The sequence below is a fragment of the Procambarus clarkii genome, chromosome 80, assembly GCF_040958095.1.
Source record: "Procambarus clarkii isolate CNS0578487 chromosome 80, FALCON_Pclarkii_2.0, whole genome shotgun sequence".
In the NCBI taxonomy this organism is placed as follows: Eukaryota; Metazoa; Arthropoda; class Malacostraca; order Decapoda; family Cambaridae; genus Procambarus; species Procambarus clarkii.
Window position 1 is genome coordinate 20,991,475 of NC_091229.1, and position 25,148 is coordinate 21,016,622.

Below are 25,148 nucleotides of genomic sequence, written 5' to 3' on the forward strand. Positions count from 1 at the left end.
AACCTAAACCTTAGTGAAGAGGGGGGGGGGGGGTTGGGGCCCGGAGGGGGGGAGGATCAGTTGATTAGCGACGTTGTGAAGAGAATTACGACAACTTCGCCAGATAATTCACAACTGTTTGTTTACGTTTGGTCTCGTTGGTAAAAATATTCCTAGTGGTGACCTGCAGAAATGTTGCCAAATCTGATTGACTTTCAACACTCGCAGCTATTTTTTTGTTTATTACGGGCTCGCCATAGCCCGTGCTACTTGCCCCGCTCCTGTGCCAGGTAAGTCCACTACGGGCTCGCCATAGCCCGTGCTACTTGCCCCGCTCCTGTGCCAGGTAAGTTACGGGCTCGCCATAGCCCGTGCTACTTGGAACTTGTTCCGAGTAGCTGAATCTATAACAACAACATCGCATCGATTTATTTCTCAAGATTTAATTAGATGCTGCATCTATTGATGTATTTGTTTAGTGGTAAGAAAACCTTATCTTTCAATTTAGTGATTTAAAGACAATTTGTAGCGTGTTTTTAAATTGCCTTTTAATAGTGGTAATTTAATGGATAATAGTGAAATATATTTGGACTCTTATTAATGGTATAAAATGACCAGCGTAATTAAATTGGCATAGCAACGGCTGTCCGTTGAAACCAAATTCAAAACTGATTCTTTAATTGGCAATTTAAATATTACGAAATTTACAAGGGCCGCTCCAAGCAACAGCCTGGTGGACCAAACTCTCACAAGTCAAGCCTGGCCTCGGGCCGGGCTTGGGGAGTAGAAGAACTCCCAGAACCCCATCAACCAGGTATATGTGGGCCTGCGGGCCGCTCCAAGCAACAGCCTGGTGGACCAAACTCTCACAAGTCAAGCCTGGCCTCGGGCCGGGCTTGGGGAGTAGAAGAACTCCCAGAACCCCATCAACCAGGTATATGTGGGCCTGCGGGCCGCTCCAAGCAACAGTCTGGTGGACCAAACTCTCACAAGTCAAGCCTGGCCTCGGGCCGGGCTTGGGGAGTAGAAGAACTCCCAGAACCCCATCAACCAGGTATATGTGGGCCTGCGGGCCGCTCCAAGCAACAGTCTGGTGGACCAAACTCTCACAAGTCAAGCCTGGCCTCGCGCCGGGCTTGGGCAGTAGAAGAACTCCCAGAACCCCATCAACCAGGTATATGTGGGCCTGCGGGCCGCTCCAAGCAACAGCCTGGTGGACCAAACTCTCACAAGTCAAGCCTGGCCTCGGGCCGGGCTTGGGGAGTAGAAGAACTCCCAGAACCCCATCAACCAGGTATATGTGGGCCTGTGGGCCGCTCCAAGCAACAGCCTGGTGGACCAAACTCTCACAAGTCAAGCCTGGCCTCGGGCCGGGCTTGGGGGAGTAGAAGAACTCCCAGAACCCCATCAACCAGGTATATGTGGGCCTGCGGGCCGCTCCAAGCAACAGCCTGGTGGACCAAACTCTCACAAGTCAAGCCTGGCCTCGGGCCGGGCTTGGGGGAGTAGAAGAACTCCCAGAACCCCACCAACCAGGAGGTGACTAGGAGGCATCTTGGATTGTACCTGGCTTTATCTATTGGAGGGAAAACTACTTACATGCACAATGAGGAGTCGTAAATATCGGCGTGATATCAAGATAGCATCTCCCGGGATAGGTTATCATGCAGGGTCATGCACCTGAGATTCATCATCCTGACTGAATGATGAATCAGGCTACGGTGGGAGAATTAATTTCACGGTCTAGTCTTCATATTTGCATGTTGCCTCAATGAAGCATAGTGGTCTACGTTATAGACTCGCAACCAAGGGGACTATGGAGTTCAGTGCCCGGGAAGGAATTGTTGGGGAAGTAACCTTCCCCCTCCCCCCCCTCCCCTGATGCTTCTGTTCACCTAACAATATAAAATAAGTACCTGGGAGTTAGATAATTGTTGCATCCTGAGGAAAGTTTGTTAGTACACGGCCTATGTTGACTTCGACAAGACAAAGGCTTCCTGTCCCTAACACCGGGATATAATTGTAATAGGCTTCCTGAGATTTGGTTTACGGGCTCGCCATAGACCGTGCTACATGGACACTTCATTCTGAGTAGCTAAATCTGAAACAACATGAGATTTGGTGTTGATGTACACCACTGTCTCCGAAGTGGCTGAATCGAGCTATTAGCTCTTGGACCCCGCCTTTCTCGCTAGTCTATTTTTTTCATTGCCTCTGCTACATATATATCTACATATGCAAACAAGCCTGAATGGTCCCCAGGACTATATACAACTGAAAACTCACACCCCAGATGTGAGTTCGAGTCACTTCTGGGGTGAGAGTTTTCAGTTATATCTACATATATATCTTTAACCCGCGCGCGCTCTCGCATATTCCGTGAACGAAGCCCGTAGCAGCTGTCAAACATCTGTAGGTGCCCAGGTGTTCTCTACACCTGTTTGTTCCTCTTGCTGTGAGTGAGGGGGGGAGGGGGGGGAGGATTTACCTAATTGTGCTTGCGGGGGTTGAGCTCTGGCTCTTTGGTCCCGCCTCTCAACCGTCAATCAACAGGTGTACAGGTTCCTGAATGTGTGTGTGTACTCAGCTAGTTGTGCTTGCGGGGGTTGAGCTCTGGCTCTTTGGTCCAGCCTCTCAACCGTCAATCAACAGGTGTATAGGTTCCTGAATGTGTGTGTGTGTGTACTCAGCTAGTTGTGTTTGAGGGGGTTGAGCTCTGGCTCTTTGGTCACCTTTTGAGTGTGTGTGTGTGCGCTCACGCGCGCGTGCGCGTGCATGTGCACGTGTGCATGCGTGTGTCAGTGTCGATCAGCATCCCCTCACAAACACGAATCGGTGAAGTGCGTGCATAGACCTCACGCATGACCATCCGCACGCGAATAGTGCCGTAATGATTGGATATTACAGCCGCCGCACGCGCGTGTAATGACCACTGGAAGGTAACATCAACTCTAATGTCCACCATCTTGCTTGTTAATCAACTGGTTAACCTTTATCTGGCCCCTTTAGCCTTATAATGACCTTCCTTCCTTAAAGGCGATAGTTCTATTAAATCATCATCATCTTAAGAGCCGTAAAGGGGGTTGGTCAACTAGTTGTAGTGCGGGGGGAAAATAATAAGATGCCACGACTGCAAGATAGGTCGAAAATCATGAGTAATTCCATAGGATTATGACCCGAATTGTCCTTTGGGATGAGGAGTGTGTGTGTGTGGGGGGGGGGGAGTTGGTTTGTCAATAAGAGCGATAATCTGAAGCACAAGATTAGGCTAATCCCAGGTGAGTGGACTTGAACTATTGTTATAGATTCAGCTACTCAGAACAAGTTCCAAGTAGCACGGGCTATGGTGACCCCGTAGTGGACTTACCTGGCACAGGAGCGGGGGGCAAGTAGCACGGGCTATGGCGACCCCATAGTGGACTTACCTGGCACAGGAGTGGTGCAAGTAGCACGGGCTATGGTGAGCCCGTAGTGGACTTACCTGGCACAGGAGTGGTGCAAGTAGCACGGGCTATGGTGACCCCATAGTGGACTTACCTGGCACAGGAGCGGGGGGCAAGTAGCACGGGCTATGGTGACCCCATAGTGGACTTACCTGGCACAGGAGCGGGGGCAAGTAGCACGGGCTATGGTGAGCCCGTAGTGGACTTACCTGGCACAGGAGTGGTGCTGTGTGTGTGTAGTCGTGTGCTGGTGGTGGGAGAGATGCTAGGGTTGAAGTCAGTTTCCACAGTTTCTCCAAATTTACACGGCTCTTGACTGGCTTGACCCATCAGTTACGGGGTACAATGGCTCTTGACTGGCTTGACCCATCAGTTACGGGGTACAATGGCTCTTGACTGGCTTGACCCATCAGTTACGGGGTACAATGGCTCTTGACTGGCTTGACCCATCAGTTACGGGGTACAATGGCTCTTGACTGGCTTGACCCATCAGTTACGGGGTACAATGGCTCTTGACTGGCTTGACCCATCAGTTACGGGGTACAATGGCTCTTGACTCTTCGGAGTTGCTGGTGACATTATCATTCACCGAGTGATGAGAGGGGACGGGGGATCGAGCACGGGGATAGCGACACACTGAATATTTTATGACTTGTTGGATATAACAGTAATCCCCGGCATATTGACTTGTACATCCGGGCAAGAGAATATGAATGTGTGTGTGTGTGTGTGTGTGTGTGTGTGTGTGTGTGTGTGTGTGTGTGTGTGTGTACTCACCTAGTTGTACTCGCCTAGTTGTGTTTGCGGGGGTTGAGCTCTGGCTCTTTGGTCCCGCCTCTCAACCGTCAATCAACAGGTGTACAGATTCCTGAGCCTATTGGGCTCTATCATATCTACACTTGAAACTGTGTATGGAGTCAGCCTCCACCAGATCACCCCCTAATGCATTCCATTTGTCAACCACTCTGACACTAAAAAAGTTCTTTGTAATATCTCTGTGGCTCATTTGTGTGTGTGTGTGTGTGTGTGTGTGTGTGTGTGTGTGTTAAAATAGTGAAAAGCAGTTGGGAGCGTAGTCTATTAGACTTTTGAAATTGAAACAAGTTTATTGAGGTAAAATACACACAAAGGGATGAGGTAGCTCAAGCTATTCTCATCCCGTTCAGTACATCGTGTTAATACATACATACACACACATCACAAACAATAAACATATTACCAAACATTCTGAGAGATAAACATATACATTTCCTTCTATTAGACTTTCGTTGTTAAGTCTTGCTTGTAGAGTACCTACAGCCTCCAGCAATGGCCGCCACAGATATCCTGACTACAGATGCTTGTATTATTCTGTATAAAACATGTCTGGTTCTAATTGGCTGGTGATATGGTGAACTGCAGGGAGTTGAGCTGTGTTAAGCCTGGCAGCCTTGGCTTGTATCGTGTGGCTCTTTTAAGACAAACTTTTGAGAATTGTACTCTTAAAGTTTCAGCTCGATCGTAACTGTCTTGCATAGAGTCCATTTATCGAGCTTTCCCTCTCCTCCCTTAATCATTATTTGATATATTTAGTCTCCTATAGTTCCTTTTTTTCCCCAATCCTGTCATCGTTGTACGAGCCTGTTGGGCCAAGCTCTCACAAGTGGAGCCTGGCCTCGGGCCGCTCCAAGCAACAGCCTGTTGGACCAAGCTCTCACAAGTGGAGCCTGGCCTCGGGCCGCTCCAAGCAACAGCCTGTTGGACCAAGCTCTCACAAGTCAAGCCTGGCCTCGGGCCGGGCTTGGGGAGTAGAAGAACCCCATCAACCAGGCTCTTTCTGATCCTTCTTGCCAGAAAAAGCCAGCTTCGAGCCTCCTACTAGTGTGTGGGGAACTTCCAAATAAAGTGACTCTCTCAGAGGGGAATTTCAACACGATTTCAACAAAAAATTTCGTTATGATTATCGAGCCTATAGTGAAGACCAGACTACCTACCATGTGACTACCTTGTGGTAGTTGCGAAGATCAACGTCCTAGCAGCCTGGTCACTGATGACCACGGATTCTGATTGGTCGTCTGGGGCCAGATTCACGAAGCAGTTACGCAAGCACTTACGAACGTGTACATCTTTCCTCAATCTTTGACGGCTTTGGTTACATTTTATTAAACAGTTTACAAGAATGAAAACTTGCCAATCAACTGTTGTTATTGTTATAAACAGCCTCCTGGTGCTTCGGAGCTCATTAACTGTTTGATAATTGTAAACAAAGCCGCCAAAGATTGAGAAAAGATGGACAGGTTCGTAAGTGCTGGCGTAACTGTGTTATGAATCTGGCCCCTGGTCAACCAGGCTGTTGGACGCGGCTGTTCGCAACCTAACTGACTTACGAATCACAGCCTGGTTGATCAGGTATTTAAATTTTCCTCTACGAGGCTAATCTGCTTTTTATGTTTCTGATGACACAATGCATCAATGTCATCAACCAGTTAATCAATCTCTCAAATTATCCAAATTATCCTGTATTTCCTACCTGGATTTTGACCTTTTGTGAACTGTCCTTACCAAAGGGAATTGTGTGAACTTTGTCAATTCGTGAAAATTAAAAATCTGTAAATCAGGGTACTGAAGTGGTGTTAAAAATGGGGAAATGTGATTTGCTGCCTCTTTCCCGGGAATAGAATTTCGAACAATATAGTTTTTTCTTGAACTCTTTCCAATTGATGAAAGTGTGTGTGTGTGTGTGTGTGTGTGTGTGTGTGTGTGTGTGTGTGTGTGTGTGTGTGTGTGTGTGTGTGTTCACCTAGTTGTGTTTGCGGGGGTTGAGCTTTGCTCTTTCGGCCCGCCTCTCAACTGTCAATCAACTGTTTACTAACTACTTTTTTTCCACACACACACACACACACACACACACACACACACACACACACACACACACACACACACACACACACACACCAAAGAGCCAGAGCTCAACCCCCGCAAGCACAATTAGGTGAGTACACACACACCAGGAAGCAGCCCGTGACAGCTGACTAACACCCAGGTACCTATTTTACTGCTAGGTAACAGGTGGAAGTATAATTGACACACATTATGTTCAAGAAACACAACTCCAATATTCTATAGAAAGAAATTTTTAGTAATTGTCAATTAGCTAGGTAACCTTTTTTTTTTGGGGGGGGGAGAGGAGGGGGGTCGTGGGGGGGAAGTGAAGTAGATAGAGGTACAGGTGATGGAAAAAAATAATGTACAAATGTGTATATGGTAACTAGGGGTCTCTGCCCCCCCTTCCCCCCTCTCCCAATCGAGCAGTTGAAGTCGCTTGTCCTGTCACTGCCGGCCGGTCTTGAAGGACAGCTCCTCTTAGTGTTTGGATGGTATTTTGACCTTTGTGGCAATATATTCCCACGCTCTTGTCCTCTCCCCCTGCCTCCCTCTCACTCCCTCCCTCTCTCTCACTCCCTCTCTCTCACTCCCTCTCTCTCACTCCCTCTCTCTCACTCCCTCTCTCTCACTCCCTCCTTTCTCCTCGCCTCCTCTTCCATTTCCCCTTTAGAGTCGCTGACTTTAGAGTCCGCTTGCAACAGTCCATCATTGGTCGGCTGAAGTATTACATTCATCGTATCGCTTTACGATTTAACTGATCTGAGGGAGAAGAGGGGAGAGAGAGAGAGAGGGCAGAGAGGGGAGATTATACGGCAGGTGGTATAGTGATGTAGATGGACTGTGAAGCCATTAAAGTATTAAGGACTAGAGAGAGAGAGAGAAGGGGGGAGAGGGAGAGAGGGAGAGGGGGGGGAGGCATCATTAAGATCGAACCCTCTACGAGTACGTCGCATTTTGAACGTTTTGCGCCCCCCCCCCTCAACGGACATATTATAGAGTACTGTGAGAGTATTGGCTCACAGTGACTGATGTTTTGTGTGTGTCGGTAGGTTAGGTGGGTTGTTTCGGCTTGTACGTCTCTTTGTTAGGTTAGCTACTGGGAACAAAAAGTTCCAAGTAGCACGGGCTATGGTGAGCCCGTAGTGGACTTAACCCGGCACAGGAGCGGGGCTGTAACTGGCGAGTTCAGGAGGTTAGTGCGTCAGGTTGTGGTGGTAGCTTTCCCCGGCCCGACAGATGGCTCGAACCCTACACAGCTGTACCACGCACCTCCCCCCCTCCTCCTTTCACCAGCCAGCCAGCCTGCAGGAAGTGTTGAGTGGCAATTAATTTTTTTTTTTTTTTTTTTGGGGGGGGGGGTCAGATGTTATGATGTGGACGAGGCGGGGAACACATGTGTGTTTGTGTTGGCTGTAGTGAGCTGGAAACGGCACGTGGTGCTTCCGGATAAAAAAATCTCCCAAGCCCAGGGGCCAGATTCACGAAAGCACTTACGCAAGCACTTACGAACGTGTACATCTTTCCTCAATCTTTGACGGCTTTGGTTACATTTATTAAACAGTTTACAAGCATGAAAACTTGCCAATCAACTGTTGTTATTGTTATAAACAGCCTCCTGGTGCTTCGGAGCTCATTAACTGTTTAATAAATGTAACCAAAGCCGCCAAAGATTGAGAAAAGATGTACACGTTCGTAAGTGCTTGCGTAAGTGCTTTCGTGAATCTGGCCCCTGGTTACTAGCACATTTTGAAATGTTGTATTTGAAATGTAGCGAATTTCCAGCCTTCTCACGGGGGAGACATCTCCCGTCACGCAGGGTACAGTCGCACCTCCACAGATCTCCAGTATCAGCTCTTGATACTGGTAATGGCTCAAAAGGGCCACCACTTACGGGCTATTCATGCCCGTGCTCTACCTTTTAGGTGGCTTGATCTTCATCAATCAATCAATCAATCAATCATTGCTTCATTACACGCACAGATCACACTAACGTGATGCATCAAATGAACAAATCCACAAGGGCCGTGACGAGGATTCGAACCTGCGTCCAATTTGTTCAATCAATGCTCCCTTCTGGTCAATTTCAGGACGGGCTGCGTCTTCAAAAACCATATACTAGTTTTTACAGCAGCTAAACCCCCTCTTCCCCCTATACTATATATATAGTATATATTATATACTATATATAATCTTTCTCCCCCAATTCTGTTTTTTAACCTTTCAGTGTAATTTACCATCCCTCGTCCCCAAACAAAAACAATTATGTAAATATTGTGTGAAGTTTCATTCATAAAACGCATTTTGGCGGGTAGATAGTAAGCACGTGGTCTTTTGTTTACAAATACGGGCTACCACAACATCACCTGATGTTTCTCTACTCTCGAGTAAATCGTCGCGTTTTGTCGTACAGATCCTCCCCCAACGGTCAAAATATGATGTACTGTAAATCATAGTGGCTGGCAAAATTGGCGGACTGTCAAGTTCTCTATTCGCTGCTGGTCTTCGGTTAGGTTCGGGCAGGTTAGTACATCATTTATGTGACGTTGTGACAACTGGAGAGGGCAGGCTTGCTGGTGGTGAGGTTGGAATCGAGGGAGCCGAGTGGACAGCACGCTGGACTTGTGATCCTGTGGTCCCGGGTTCGATCCCAGGCGCCGGCGAGAAACAATGGTAGGGACTTTCTTTCACCCTATGCCCCTGCCATCTAGCAGTAAAATAGGTACCTGGGTGTTAGTCAGCTGTCACGGGCTGCTTCCTTGGGGGTGGAGGCCTGGTCGAGGACCGGGCCGCGGGGACACTAAAAGCCCCGAAATCATCTCAAGATAACCTCAAGATAAGATAGTCATGTACACAGCCTCGTGGCACAGCTTCCACGTAATCACACTTTTGTGGGCTTTTTATCTATTGGTAATAGTGTCGGATGTGTAATGGGTGTAGCAAACAGCGTTTAAAATAACCACTTTTGTTAATGGGAATCCATTGTTCTCATTAGTCAGTCATTGATTGATAATGCTTACATTTTCTATTATTTTGGCTAGGTCGAAAGAGGGAGTGTGTAGTTAATATTAATTTAAAATGTCTTCAAATGATCTAAGACAAGCTAGGCTTGAGTTCATTTTGCTTTTTTGGCATGTATTTTAAACATAGCTTAATTAAATGATATCCATAGTTTTCTACAATTATTCGAATTTTTTGGTGTATTTCTAAAGTAGAGGTTTATAAAGCTCAAACTTCAGTACTTTGTTGTCAAATTACAAACGCGCACTAGTGAAGTCCTTAACCACCCTCCCCCCTGTTGACCCTTGATTGGTAATTAACCCCTGATAATTATGATACTCGTAAGACCTACTGATATCCTGACACGTAAGAATATTTCTGAAAATAAATTTGTTGAGAGTGCGACAGTCGAGCGTGTTGGGGGCAGGCGGCAGCCCTGTGAAGTGGGTGACGCCCTCTGGAGGCTAGCCAGCTGTTGGGGGGGAGGGGGAGGCTAGCCAGCTGTGTGGGGGAGGGGGGGGAGGCTAGCCAGCTGTTGGGGGAGGCTAGCCAGCTGTTGGGGGGAGGGGGGAGGCTAGCCAGCTGTTGGGGGGAGGGGGAGGCTAGCCAGCTGTTGGGGGGGAGGGGGAGGCTAGCCAGCTGTTGGGGGGAGGGGGAGGCTAGCCAGCTGTGTGGGGGAGGGGGGAGGCTAGCCAGCTGTTGGGGGGAGGGGGAGGCTAGCCAGCTGTTGGGGGGAGGGGAAAGGCTAGCCAGCTGTGGAAGAGGGAGGAAAGGCTAACCAGCTGTGGAAGAGGGGGGAGAGGCTAGCCAGCTGTGGAAGAGGGAGGAGAGGCTAACCAGCTGTGGAAGAGGGAGGAGAGGCTAACCAGCTGTGGAAGAGGGGGGAAAGGCTAGCCAGCTGTGGAAGAGGGAGGAAAGGCTAGCCAGCTGTGGAAGAGGGAGGAGAGGCTAACCAGCTGTGGAAGAGGGGGGAAAGGCTAGCCAGCTGTGGAAGAGGGAGGAAAGGCTAGCCAGCTGAGGAAGAGGGAGGAGAGGCTACCCAGCTGTGGAAGAGGGGGGAGAGGCTAGCCAGCTGTGGAAGATAGGGATATCTCCAGGGGAAGGAAAGAGAGAGGTCTGCCAGCGAGGACGACCAAGAGCCATGAGAGAGAGGGTGCCACGGAGAAGACTTATGAAGCAGGGAGGCCGTGGAGGAGAAAGGGGGGGAGGGTAGTATGGGAGATGGGGGAGCCTGGGACGGGGGGAAGAGGAGGGAGGGGGGTAGAATATCCTGGCGCGCCAACTAGGCCATTCGTCTGCACCCTAAGCCGTTGGTTGAGGCGGGTGTCTGCTCCCTTTGCCAAAGACAATACGTAGAAGAGTCGGGCCAAGAAATGAAGAACCATCCCTTTTATTTTTGGCCAGTCCCCGCCTCCTTAAACCCTTCCGCTGCTCCAGTCGTATTAAATTTAAATTTTTTTTGCCCCGAGGGGCGAGTTTATTGGGCAGCGCCACTCATCTTGTGAGTGAACATACCGCCATAGCAGAACCTACACATGTTTTTTTCAAATTTGATAACTATATTTTGGGTTATCTTGAGGTTATCTTGATGATTTCGGGGCTTTTAGTGTCCCCGCGGCCCGGTCCTCGACCAGGCCTCTACCCCCAAGAAGCAGCCCGTGACAGCTGACTAACACCCAGGTACCTATTTTACTGCTAGGTAACAGGGGGGCATAGGGTGAAAGAAACTCATCCCATTGTTTCTCGCCGGCGCCTGGGATAGACCCCCGGACCACAGGATCACAAGTCCAGCGTGCTGTCCGCTCGGCCGACCGGCTGTGCTCCACTTGTGCACAGCTGAATGCACCTCGATGTAGTTTTTAAGAATAGCTGTGCATTTCAGGACTTGGTGATTGTATAATGCCACTAAAGATTATGACTCGTATATCAACATTAAGAGGGTGGGGGTGGAATAGGGGGTTGCATTGTCGTTGACGTAGCGTGCCAGCTACTCATATTTTTTGTAAATAGTGTGAGGTGGGGGGAGGGGGGTGCTTGGAGGTGGCCACAGGGGGAGGGGGGAGGAGGCATGTGTGAGGGGGTGAAATGAGAGTGAAGAGGAAGGGAAGATTGAGCAAAGTCACAATAACGTGGCTGAAAGTATGTTGACCAGGGGCCAGATTCACGAAAGCAGTTACGAACCTGTACATCTTTTCTCAATCTTTAGCGGCTTTGTTTACAATTATTAAACAGTTAATGAGCCCCGAAGCACCAGGAGGCTGTTTATAACAATAACAACAGTTGATTGGCAAGTTTTCATGCTTGTAAACTGTTTAATAAATGTAACCAAAGCCGTCACAGATTGAGGAAAGATGTACGCGTTCGTAAGTGCTTTCGTGAATCTGGCCCCTTGTTTTTATACTTAAATTCTTTAGCTTTCTGTTGGGGTTCGGGTTGGTACCTTGTCTCACTTTCCAAATGTTTCTGGGAGCTGTGGCAGAGGCTTGGCTAGGTGCTGGAGGATAGTAATAAGAATTGATATTTGGTGGTGTGGCTTGAGTGTGGTGTAACCGGTGGTGTGGCTCGAGTGCGGTGTAACCGGTGGTGTGGCTTGAGTGTGGTGTAACCGGTGGTGTGGCTCGAGTGGGGTGTAACCGGTGGTGTGGCTCGAGTGCGGTGTAACCGGTGGTGTGGCTTGAGTGTGGTGTAACCAGTGGTGTAGCTCGAGTGTGGTGTAACCGGTGGTGTGTTTGCGACACTGGCAACACTGGGGTCTGTTATTATTTAATAACATTTCTGTTACTCAAGTGCGGTTGTAGCGAATGTAAAATGATTTTTCGTATTGTGAGGTATTTTGTGTGGAGTAATTATTTAATTTCTATTGTTTTTTTCTTCTGTCGCCCGCTCCACAGACACACACACACACACACACACACACACACACACACACACACACACACACACACACACACACACACACACACACACACACACACACACACATACACACACATACACACACATACACACATACACACACACACACACACACACACACACACACAGACACACACACACACACACACACACACACACACACACACACACACACACACACACACACACACACACACACACACACACACACACACACACACACACACACAGCTCTGAGAGCAAGCTTAACTACCCCACCCAATCTCCCACTCACTCAGTGACAGCAAAGCGGACAGCCCGCCTGCAATCATGACTTGTATTTACCCATAGCTAAACTCCCCCTCCCCCCCCCCTCCCCCGTACCTCTCCATTGTGTCAACCCCCCCCCCCCCCCTCCTTTCCCTGTCAAAAGCAAACAAAAATCTAACTCCCTTTTGTAGATTCGCTATACGGAACCAAAAGTTCCAAGTAGCACGGGCTATGGTGATCCCGTCTTATCTTAACTCCCGTTTCTCTTCCAGAAAATGCAGTCCAGTTGGTGATGGTTCGTGGATTCTCCGCGAGGCGGGGTTGGGCGGGAGCAGTTGTGGCACCCTTCCTGGAGGCCCCCAGAAGGCTGGTGGCAGTGCCAGGCCTTCTGGTAGCCCTCGTGGCCCTGGTGGTGCCCCGGGCCGCGGCCCTCACTCCTGCGTCATTCATCAGCGACCACACCCCCAGGAGCATCACTCTACCAGGTATGTCGCGATCATGTCTCACGCGCCTCCTGGTTGATTAATGTTAACCGGTATTAATGTTCATGTGTGTTTTGTACGGTGTGTAGACTATTATTAAATGGAAAAGCATAATGGGTAGCTCCTACTTGGCCACCAACTTACGTACGTAGTGTGTGTGTGTGTGTGTGTGTGTGTGTGTGTGTGTGTGTGTGTGTGTGTGTGTGTGTGTGTGTGTGTGTGTGTTCTCACCTATTTGTGCTTGCGGGGGTTGAGCTTTGCTCTTTCGGCCCGCATGTCAACTGTCAATCAACTGTTTATTTTTTTCTCCACACCACACACACCCCAGGAAGCAGTCCGTGACAGCTGACTAACTCCCAGGTACCTATTTACTGCTAGGTAACAAGGGACATTCAGAGTGAAAGAAACTTTGCCCATTTGTTTCTGCCTGGTGTGGGAATTTAACCCGCGCCACAGAATTAAGAGTCCTGCGCACTATCCTGTGTGTGTGTGTGTGTGTGTGTGTGTTTCAGACTATGCATGGCGGTGGGGTAATTCGGTTACAGAGCCGTTAAGAATAGCATCTGGCGCTCGTTCAGGTGACGTCTGCAAGCCAGACACAACACACACACAACGGTGTTGTTGTTTAAGATTCAGCTACCGGGAACAAAAAGTTCCAAGTAGCACGGGCTATGGTGAGCCCGTAGTGGACTTACCTGGCACAGGAGCGGGGCTGTAACTTGTGACACAACGCTGTTTTTGCTGTCTTAAGGCAATGCCCAGCTAGATGGGTAAGGTAAGGTGATAGGTAAGTACAGAATTGATTGGTGGAGATTTAAGCCAGCCCCAAGAGGCTCCACGGGCATGAATAACCCGCAGGGGGATTAAGTACAATATTGTTTGTCCTTTATATAACCATGTACGCTACATTACTTTTATTATACATTAAAATATACAACAAGGTTTATTACCAATCGATTAAAATTGACCGATTTATAGGTCTGGTTGGATTGGGTAGTTTAGAATTGGGAAAGTCAAAAAACGTCCTATTTTCATATTTTATCTGCCAGCCGTGTAATTGTAGCGATTCTCTCATGGTCTGTCTCTTTAGTCAAGTTGGTAAGTGTTTTCCCAATGAGACTTTGGTAATGTGTTGATATCTTGAGGTTATCTTGAGATGATTTCGGGGCTTTAGTGTCCTCGCGGCCCGGTCCTCGACCAGGCCTCCTCCCCCAGGAAGCAGCCCGTGACAGCTGACTAACACCCAGGTACCTATTGTATTGCTAGGTAACAGGGGCATAGGGTGAAAGAAACTCTGCCCATTGTTTCTCGCCGGCGTCCGGAATCGAACCCGGGACCTCAGGATCACAAGTCCAGCGTGCTGTCCGCTCGGCCGACCGGCTCCCTACTTTTGGAACAAAACTTTTGGAATTCCCTACGATTGGAACACAAGCCGCAGGGAATAGCAATGAACGCAGTCCGGTCCAAATCCTGTTCTGAAAATAAATGGCGGCACTTGTTGACTGTTGTTGAAGGGTGGGAAGTAGGGCGTGACCTAACCTGACCTACTAGGGCGTGACCTAACCTGACCTACTAGGGCGTGACCTAACCTGACCTTCATAGTGGTGGTGTTGAAGCGTTGTGGTGCAAGGGTTCGATCCCAGGCGCCGGCGAGAAACACTAGGCAGAGTTTCTTTCCCCCTATGCCCCTGTTACCTAGCAGTAAAATAGGTACCTGGGTGTTAGTCAGCTGTCACGGGCTGCTTCCTGGGGGTGGAGGCCTGGTCGAGGACCGGGCCGCGGGGACACTAAAAAGCCCCGAAATCATCTCAAGATAACCTTAAGAAGGGAACTACCATTTGTTAAGGGATTATAAGGGCCTCAGGAGAGCAGGGGGGGGGGGGGTTGAATGTTTGGGGGAGTGAAGACTATATTAAAAGATTTGTCTTAGTGGCTTTCCCTCCCCCTGCCTTTCCCTCTACCTTCCCCCCCCCCTACCTTCCTACCTCTCCTCCTTCCCTACCATCTCCTATGTACAATACACCACTCTCCTCACCAGATGTTTTTTACGAAGGAATCGAGATCCAAGTAAGGGAGTTTGTAGGCAGTGTTAACCCGTCTAAGGGGAAAATGGGTTAGAAAACTTCAGGCGTGGGGTCCTGTGAACACCACTGTAAACCCAGGTTAGGGCAAGTGTAGCAAGTTGGTGTAAACTGTGTACCAGACTGTATACAGTGAGAGAGCCGCCGACAGCCGGGTGATTATGTCGGGTGAGGGTAAACAAACCCTCCCCCAGCCCCTTCCCCCCCCACCCCTTCCCCAGCACCTTTGGGGAAATGGGGTCCAGGTAAATTGTTTTGGGCCGGAAGTGTGTAGCTGGTGTGTGCAACGGTGCTAAAGAGGTCCGTCTCTGACCTTTGGTTGCTGGAGTTCTCACCTTTCGACCCTTCTCTATACCCCTCTCTACTCCTTAAGAACCCTCTCTACCCCTTACGACCTCCTCTCTACCCCTTACGACCTCCTCTCTACCACTTACGACCTCCTCTCTACCCCTTAAGACCTCCTCTCTTCCACTTACGACCTCCTCTCTACCCCTTACGACCTCCTCTCTACCCCTTACGACCTTCTCTCTACCCCTTACGACCTCCTCCTCTACCCCTTACGACCTCCTCTCTACCCCTTACGACCTCCTCTCTACCCCTTACGACCTCCTCTCTACCCCTTACGACCTTCTCTCTACCCCCTTACGACCTCCTCTCTACCCCTTACGACCTCCTCTCTACCCCTTACGACCTCCTCTCTACCCCTTACGACCTTCTCTCTACCCCTTACGACCTCCTCTCTACCCCTTACGACCTCCTCTCTACCCCTTACGACCTCCTCTCTACCCCTTACGACCTCCTCTCTACCCCTTACGACCTCCTCTCTACCCCTTACGACCTCCTCTCTACCCCTTACGACCTCCTCTCTACCCCTTACGACCTCCTCTCTACCCCTTACGACCTCCTCTCTTCCACTTACGACCTCCTCTCTACCCCTTAAGACCTCCTCTCTACCCCTTACGACCTCCTCTCTTCCACTTACGACCCCTCTCTAAGCAAGAGCCTGTTGGACCAACACAGGGCAAGCCTAGCCAGTCTTGTATGATTGTATAGCTTATGTTATTTGTATGATTGTTATACACAAATTTTACAATTAAGCTGGTGACCAGAAAGACTGATTGGAGAGGAAGTGTGACGTCACAGTGACGTCATGATGTCTCCGCTGGTACAGGCTCTAGATCCTTCTAGAAGGAAGTGAGACGTCTCATTGACGTCATGTCTCCGCTGGTACAGGTTCTAGATCCTTCTAGAAGGAAGTGTGACGTCTCATTGACGTCATGATGTCTCCGCTGGTACAGGCTCTAGATCCTTCTAGAAGGAAGTGAGACGTCTCATTGACGTCATGTGTCCGCTGGTACAGGTTCTAGATCCTTCTAGAAGGAAGTGTGACGTCTCATTGATGTCATGTGTCCGCTGGTACAGGCTCTAGATCCTTCTAGAAGGAAGTGAGACGTCTCATTGACGTCATGATGTCTCCGCTGGTACAGGCTCTAGATCCTTCTAGAAGGAAGTGAGACGTCTCATTGACGTCATGATGTCTCCGCTGGTACAGGCTCTAGATCCTTCTAGAAGGAAGTGAGACGTCTCATTGACGTCATGTGTCCGCTGGTACAGGCTCTAGATCCTTCTAGAAGGAAGTGTGACGCCCTTGAGAAGATCTTGCTGCCTCTGGTGTAAATATTAGGGTCCTCCTCGTCCCTCGCTCACATGTAAATTCTTTACCGCTTTCGCGATGTTTACTGCTCAAGAATGGGGGATAATTTACAATGGTTTACGTTTTAAGCGGCGGTTTACAAGTTTGGCAAACTTGCGCAAATTCCAAAATGCTGGTTTTTTTTTCTAGATTTTTTTTTTTATCTTAATGTTGAAGGAGTTTCTGGGAGAATTTGTAAATTTAGGCACCTGAGAGGCTGACAAGGCTTTTATGTCTATATTCCGGTAGTTGAACAGTTAAGTATTTGGATCATTTACAACCTCATCCCCCCTTCCCCTCCCCCCTTCCCCTCCCCCCTCCCCTCCCCTCCCCCCTCCCCTCCCCCCTCCCCTCCCCCCTCCCCTCCCCCCTCCCCTCCCCCCTCCCCTCCCCCCTTCCCCTCCCCCTTCCCCTCCCCCTTCCCCTCCCCCCTCCCCCCTCCCCTCCCCCCTCCCCTCCCCCCTTCCCCTCCCCCCCTCCCCTCCCCCCTTCCCCTCCCCTCCCCCCCCCTCCCAGATCCTTGTGTGTGTTCCATCCTTGTTCCAGGATGGAACAAGGATGGAACACAGTCTTTCCAGGCACCAGGTGGCAATGAATAAGTGATTAAAAATGAATGACAAGGCAATTGGCTAGGTTCCCAGGTCGCTTAACTGCTCTCTCGATTACTACTACGTGAAATATGCGTCGGTTTTGGCCCCCTCTTCCTCTTTCATCTCGATCTTTATTATCTAGTGTTGTCTCATTTCCCCCCCTGAAGTTACAGCCCCGCTCCTGTGACAGTTAGTCCACTACGGGCTCACCATAGACCGTGCTACTTGGAACTTTGTGTTCAAAGTAGCGAATCACAATTATTTTCTTGGTCTTATCTGTCTCCCTTTTCATTTTTAAGCTGTTATCTCTGATGGATGGTTTAAGGAGTTTCTTATTTGTTATCTTGGCTTCTTGTATTGTGATATTCTCTTATCTTTTGTTTGTTGTTATTTTGCCTCAGTCTCGTGCTTTGGCGAGGTGTTATCGGCGTGTTTATCCTTCCTACTTTCTTAGTTATTTTATTCTTGTTTACTGTGAAGGTTCCAGCTGTGTGCGTCGCACGTGTGTGTACATGGTGCGTACACACACGGGTAAATGTGTGCGCACACCTGCGTTACACACACACACACACACACACACACACACACACACACACACACACACACACACACACACACACACATACACACACACACATACACATGGGCAAAGTTTCTTTCACCCTGAATGCCCCTGTTACCTAGCAGTAAATAGGTACCTGGGAGTTAGTCAGCTGTCACGGGCTGCTTCCTGGGGTGTGTGTGTGGTGTGGAGGAAAACAAAATCGTAGTTAGTAAAACAGTTGATTGACAGTTGAGAGGCGGGCCGAAAGAGCAAAGCTCAACCCCCGCAAACACAACTAGGTGAATACACACACACACACACACACACACACACACACACACACACACACACACACACACACACACACACACACACACACACACACACACACACACCCCTACCTCCCCCTACCACATGGTAAATATTTGAGCACATTCCAGTTCCTCGGACTCTCTTTTTCACTTTTGGCTGCCTATTCCGGGGTGTGTGTAGTTGACTATACGCATGAAAAAGCTCTACCCTGCAAGTCCGTGTATTTTGTGTGTGTATTCCGCCTCTGCATACACAAGTAAACTGGGTTTTCGACACTCTGGAAAGCACAAGTCTCTCCCTTCTGCGTACAATCTTCAACACCCATGTCATCCACCGATTACTCTCTTAAAGGATACGCAAAACAGATGTTCAAATACGCATATTCAGAGAGAATTATCAGGGGAATGCGCCAAGCTATTATGACTATATAGCACTGGGAAGGTGGATCAGGATAAGGATTTGAGATGGGACGGAGGGGAAGGAATGGTGCCCCAACCACTTGGACGGTCGGGGATTGAACGCTGACCCGTAGATCGGGTGCCAACCCGCTGTGGGAGAGGCAAAGATAAATCCCAGAGGTGTTAGGTTGGTGGACGTAAGGTATTGTGTTGGTGGATGTCTTCCTGACGTCTCGTGGGGAGGGAGACGTCTCCTTGACGTCTCCCTGACGTCTCCCTGACGTCATGGGTTGGTGCCCAGATGGGGAGGGGGGTGTTTTCTCCCCCCCCCCCACTTCTGACGGTAGCCAGGTGGGGGGGGGGACTAAACAAATAAGCCTAACTCCCACATCACGGCTACCCACTGGTAAACAGTGAGACGGGGAGGGCTTGTTAGTGGGACAGGGAGGGGGGGTGGGGGGTTGGTTGTTAGTGGCAAAGGGGGTGGTTAGCAGAGCGAATCATGGCGCCCCTCATCACCAGACCTGTGCTACCAGTTGTTGAGTGTAACTAAACAAGCAAGTAGTTAAGTAGTTAAAACCAAAAGGTCCCTTCAAGCAAGTAGTTAAGTAGTTAAAACCAAAAGGTCCCTTCAAGCAAGTAGTTAAGTAGTTAAAACCAAAAGGTCCCTTCAAGCAAGTAGTTAAGTAGTTAAAACCAAAAGGTCCCTTCAAGCAAGTAGTTAAGTAGTTAAAACCAAAAGGTCCCTTCAAGCAAGTAGTTAAGTAGTTAAAACCAAAAGGTCCCTTCAAGCAAGTAGTTAAGTAGTTAAAACCAAAAGGTCCCTTCAAGCAAGTAGTTAAGTAGTTAAAACCAAAAGGTCCCTTCAAGCAAGTAGTTAAGTAGTTAAAACCAAAAGGTCCCTTCAAGCAAGTAGTTAAGTAGTTAAAACCAAAAGGTCCCTTCAAGCAAGTAGTTAAGTAGTTAAAACCAAAAGGTCCCTTCAAGCAAGTAGTTAAGTAGTTAAAACCAAAAGGTCCCTTCAAGCAAGCTTTTAAGTGTTCTAATCAGGTCACAACTCCAACACAGGCTAATGGATCTCTTCCGTGTAAGAAGAGAGTTGTGATTTATAAGTCTGTCCACCGAGGTGTGATGGGACCAGATAGGAAGAGACCCCCGTCTATAAGGGCGGGATAGATGCCGTCCCAGGACAAGGACAGTCCCTCCATGGACTCCTGTCACTTGATAGTCCCTAAGGGACAAGGACGCCAGTGTACCTGGCTTGTCCTTTAGGACTAGGGGAGCCGGTCGGCCGAGCGGACAGCACGCTGTACTTGTGATCCTGTGGTCCTGGGTTCGATCCCAGGCGCCGGCGAGAAACAATGGGCAGAGTTTCTTTCACCCTATACCCCTGTTACCTAGCAGTAAAATAGGTACCTGGGTGTTAGTCAGCTGTCACGGGCTGCTTCCTTGGGGTAGAGGCCTGGTCGAGGACCGGGCCGCGGGGACACTAAAAAAGCCCCGAAATCATCTCAAGATAACCTCAAGATAATCTCAAGATAGGGACAATGATCCATCTACAAGGGCGTGATAAGGGTCCAGTTATAGACCCGATCTCAATCATCTCAAGATAACCTCAAGATAATCTCAAGGGGCCCAGTTATAGACCCGATCTCTTGCTGAACGCACTACATTCCTGACGCCAACTTGGCGTAGAAATTGTAGCTGTTTACGAACTGAAATAATACATGTTGAAATACGCATTTACGGAATGATGAGTATCGGCTCCGGTAGGTTATTGGCTGGTTATCTTGAGATGATTTCGGGGCTTAGCGTCCCCGCGGCCCGGTCCTCGACCAGGCCTCCACCCACAGGAAGCAGCCCGTGACAGCTGACTAACTCCCAGGTACCTATTTACTGCTAGGTGAACAGGGCAGGTTTGGTTCTGACGCTTGCTGTTGAGCTAATCCACCTGCATTTCCTACACAGGAAATGTATTGTATACAATACTGTATTGTATTGTATACAATAGATGTATTATCCTGCAGGAAGATTGTTCAGAGAAGAAATTGGCGTTAGGGTACCGAGCTGGGGGGGGGGGTGTTCAGTGTAAAGTGTTAATAACTAGATGAACAGTTGTTAAAGATTCGCTACTTGGAACAAAAAGTTCCAAGCAGCACGGGCTATGGTGAGCCCCGTAGTTAGATGAACAGGGTCAGTATAGACTTATTGGCAAATTAGCTTGCACAGTGAATTGGGGAAATAGGCACAAGTTTCAACGTAATTGGTGATCCAGGAGTGGTGGGACGTTTTCTATGCCCTGTTCGCTATCCTTCTGGCTTAATTGGTAATCTTTGTGTTATCGTGGAAATTGTGAAGGTGAAATTGAAAGGTTTAGGAGACCCGGGATGAGTGTACATCACTCGTCAGATCTTATTGGGTAGACTTGTCGCTTCGTGCAGGTCGGCGTTCAATCCCCCGACCATCCAAATGGGGGATTGAATGGGGGCTGGGCCAGGCTGCAGTGTTGGCACTCTGCCTGTCTTGACATAGTTATAGATCTGTCCTTAATAGTCACCAACCAATGAAGATTAAGCCACCCAAAAGGTGGCATGGGCATGAATAGCCCATAAGTGGTGGCCCTTTTGAGCCATTTCCAGTATCAATAGATGATACTGGAGATCTGTGGAGGTGCGACTGCACCCTGCGTGACGGGAGATGTCTCCCGTGTCACCAACCAATAGGATAATAATGCAAGCAGGACCCCCCCCCCCCACCGGTGACACGTAGAACAGGCTTAAGCTCTTGGGCCTGTTCTGGGGCCCATGGATTATTGAGACATGATCCTGGACCGCCCTGGAAGTGCTTGGGAGCCCGGAAGTGCTTGGGAGCCACTGTATCATTTTTGGTTAATGTTTCTAGCTACAAGGACTCTTCCTAGGTAACGTGGGGAGGGGAGTAGGTTATCTTGAGGTTATCTTGAGATGATTTCGGGGCTTTAGTGTCCCCGCGGCCCGGTCCTCGACCAGGCCTCCACCCCCAGGAAGCAGCCCGTGACAGCTGACTAACACCAGGGTACCTATTTTACTGCTAGGTTGGGGAGGCTGTGGTATAGATGCTAGGGTCAGGGTGTTGAAGGTCCCGTGGCTTGGGTAGGTTGTGGAGGCGGCCGTGGGGGAACCAGTCCTACAGGTTCTTGACGCCTGCTATTCTTGCGGCACTCCTGCTTCCTACTGATCCTCCTGCTGCTTCCTAGTGTCTCCTGCTGTCTCCTAGTGTCTCCTGCTGCCTCCTGCTGCCTCCTAGTGTCTCCTGCTGCCTCCTAGTGTCTCCTGCTGCTTCCTGCTGCCTCCTAGTGTCTCCTGCTGCTTCCTGCTGCCTCCTAGTGTCTCCTGCTGCTTCCTGCTGCCTCCTAGTGTCTCCTGCTGCTTCCTGCTGCTTCCTGCTGCCTCCTGCAAGCCTGTCCAGCAGTACTATCCTCCTTCCCATCCTCCCTCTACCCATCCTTAACACGCCTCGCCATCTACATCATTTCTGAAGTTGAATTTGAAGCGACATTACCCCTGACAAGATGCTTCATGGTTAACTTTAGTATACTGCGGCTTGGTTGAGTTGTTTACGGTGGCATTACGGTATACTATGGTTTAGGTTCTTTTTTTGGTTGGCTGTGTTGAGCGGTGGTTTAATTTGCCCTTGTGTGTATGACTTCATTGAGCGGGTTAGCTGTGTGTGTGTGTGTGTGTGTGTGTGTGTGTGTGTGTGTGTGTGTGTGTGTGTGTGTGTGTGTGTGTGTGTGTGTGTGTGTGTGTGGTGGTGGTTGGTGTGCTGTGGTAGTGGGCCCTTGCTGGCTTCCCTTGATGAAACGACTGGGTTTAACGACCGTGCGTGCGTGCGTGCGTGCTTTTGTTTTATGCGCGTGTGCGAAGACATAATGCTGAGAATCGAGGAATCATCCTCCCCCTCCCTTTTCCCCCCTTCCTCCCTTTCCCCCCCCCCTCCTCCTCCCTTCCCCCCCTCCCTTTTCCCCCCTTCCCCCCCTCCCTTTTCCCCCCTTCCCTTTTCCCCCTCCCTTTCCCCCCTCCATCTCCCCCCCTCCATCTCCCCCCCTCCATCTCCCCCCCTCCATCTCCCCCCCTCCATCTCCCCTCTCCGTTCCCCTCCCTTTTCCCCCCTCCCTCCCTTTTCCCCTCTCCCCCCCCCCTCCCTCTCTCCTACTCTCCTTCCCCCCCTCCCTCTCTCTCCTACTCTCCCTCCCCCCCCCCTCCCTCTCTCTCCTACTCTCCCTCCCCCCCCTCCCTCCCGCTCTCGAAGTCCGCGGTGATCAAACACTAACGACTGATAAAGCAATTAATCTTAGCATGTGGCTGAGGTGTTTGCGTAGGGGGGAGGGGGAGTATAAGATGGGGGGGGGTGTTTGAATAGCATGGCACCTCCATCATAGCGGCGACAACGCAATATAGCTATCGCTGGGGCTGTACATTGAAGCCCCGCTCCTGTGCCAGGTAAGTCCACTACGGGCTCACCATAGCCCGTGCTACTTGCCCCGCTCCTGTGCCAGGTAAGTCCACTACGGGCTCACCATAGCCCGTGCTACTTGGAACTAACTGAACTACAGGAGGAGTTACTGGGAAAATGTGCTTGTTAATAGCTTTGCAAAACCATTGAGGAATCCTGGACCTGTACAGACATAACCAGTATACGTGTGTGTAAATATATACACACACATATACACAAATGTGTATGCATATTTGTGTGTACATATATACACAAATATATATTCTCTTAAGGCCCACAAGGTAACTGTGGTTAAGGAAACCATAGTCTTCTTTGAGTACTTTTTATTTTCTTCTCAGAGGCTATGGGTCCCCACCCCAGGTGGTTCGTAAGTTGGTAACTGCTTCGTGAATCTGGCCCCCTAGAACTTGGCGCTTTTCGGCTATGGGTAACCCAGCCCGTCCTCCAAACAAAGATCCAAAGGTGATTCCATCCACCCGCCAACCCCGCGTTGTTTATGAATGAAAAGCGGTTTACACACGACTCACAACTGCTGATGTTCGAACACTTCCGGAACAAGTGCTTCACTGACGACTTGTGTTCGAACCACAACGCTGTAAATGCTTCACCCACGTACTACAAATACAAATAATCGCCAACAGAACCTAAACACCTAACCTAACTTATGCCTATATATACACAATATGCTAATATATTATAATATTAATTTATATTTGAAAAAATTCCCGTTTTGAATGAACAGCATGTTAAAATTGATGTATCTGTGGGGTCGACCACTGGATGGAATGGACTTGAGTCGAGGACGGGTCGGGGTTGTTTTCTCAGTGGTTTAAAGACCGCATGGTGTGAAATTAATGTACATATTTTTTTAAGAGTTGATATGCTAATGGGGGGGGGGGGTGCCCCCTTACCTCAAGGTAAGGTAAGGGGGGGGGGGTACCTTGCCCCTTCCAACGATGAATAGTGAAGACTGGTTCCTGATGAATGGTGACGAGCAGTGAAGGTGATAGGTGGATAGCAAGGTTGGATACCATTCGTCACTGTCAGGGTCGCTTGATGATATCTGTAGACCGGCCTCTTGGTGGCTATCTTCCTCCTCTCTCTCTCTCCTCCTTTCCCATCTCAGTGACACCTATCGCATTCCCCTTCCAGTCTCCCCTGCCCCTTTCACAGTCAGGGACCACCCCTCCCTCTCTCCTCTCTCTCTCCCTCCCTCCTTACTCGCAACCTGAGATCTCTCTCTCTCTCTCCTCTCTCTCTCTCTCTCTCTCCTCTCTCTCTCTCTCCTCTCTCTCTCCTCTCTCTCTCTCTCTCTCTCTCTCTCTCTCTCTCTCTCTCTCTCTCTCTCTCTCTCTCTCTCTCTCTCTCTCTCTCTCTCTCTCTCTCTCTCTCTCTTCCCCCCCCCCCCCGACGTGAGAGAGGATCCTCGCCTGACGGTAGGGATGACAGGTTCACGATGACACTGATGATGGGTGGTTGTTAATGTCCACCTCGCCTCACCTATGGTCACGGGAGCAGGACAATCCTGGTCCACCAACAGCCTGGTGGATCAAACTCTCTCTAGTCAAGCCTGGCCTCGGGCCGGGCTTGGGGAGTAGAAGAACTCCCAGAACCCCATCAACCAGGTATATGTGGGCCTGCGGGCCGCTCCAAGCAACAGCCTGGTGGACCAAACTCTCACAAGTCAAGCCTGGCCTCGGGCAGGGCTTGGGGAGTAGAAGAACTCCCAGAACCCCATCAACCAGGTATATGTGGGCCTGCGGGCCGCTCCAAGCAACAGCCTGGTGGACCAAACTCTCACAAGTCAAGCCTGGCCTCGGGCCGGGCTTGGGGGAGTAGAAGAACTCCCAGAACCCCATCAACCAGGTATATGTGGGCCTGCGGGCCGCTCCAAGCAACAGCCTGGTGGACCAAACTCTCACAAGTCAAGCCTGGCCTCGGGCCGGGCTTGGGGGAGTAGAAGAACTCCCAGAACCCCATCAACCAGGTATATGTGGGCCTGCGGGCCGCTCCAAGCAACAGCCTGGTGGACCAAACTCTCACAAGTCAAGCCTGGCCTCGGGCCGGGCTTGGGGAGTAGAAGAACTCCCAGAACCCCATCAACC

The 25,148-nt window shown here is 49.7% G+C and overlaps 1 protein-coding gene across 5 annotated transcripts in view; it reads left to right on the plus strand.

Annotated features, from left to right (window-relative positions):
- Positions 1-25,148, plus strand: part of LOC123749839 (semaphorin-1A) — a 234,438-nt gene that overhangs the window by 53,328 nt on the left and 155,962 nt on the right. For all 5 annotated transcript variants that reach the window (XM_069314889.1, XM_069314892.1, XM_069314893.1 and 2 more), the window contains exon 2: positions 12,722-12,934. In XM_069314889.1, the coding sequence (XP_069170990.1) occupies positions 12,742-12,934 (193 nt within the window). In that variant the 5' untranslated portion in view covers positions 12,722-12,741. The remainder of the gene's footprint in view (positions 1-12,721; positions 12,935-25,148) is intronic.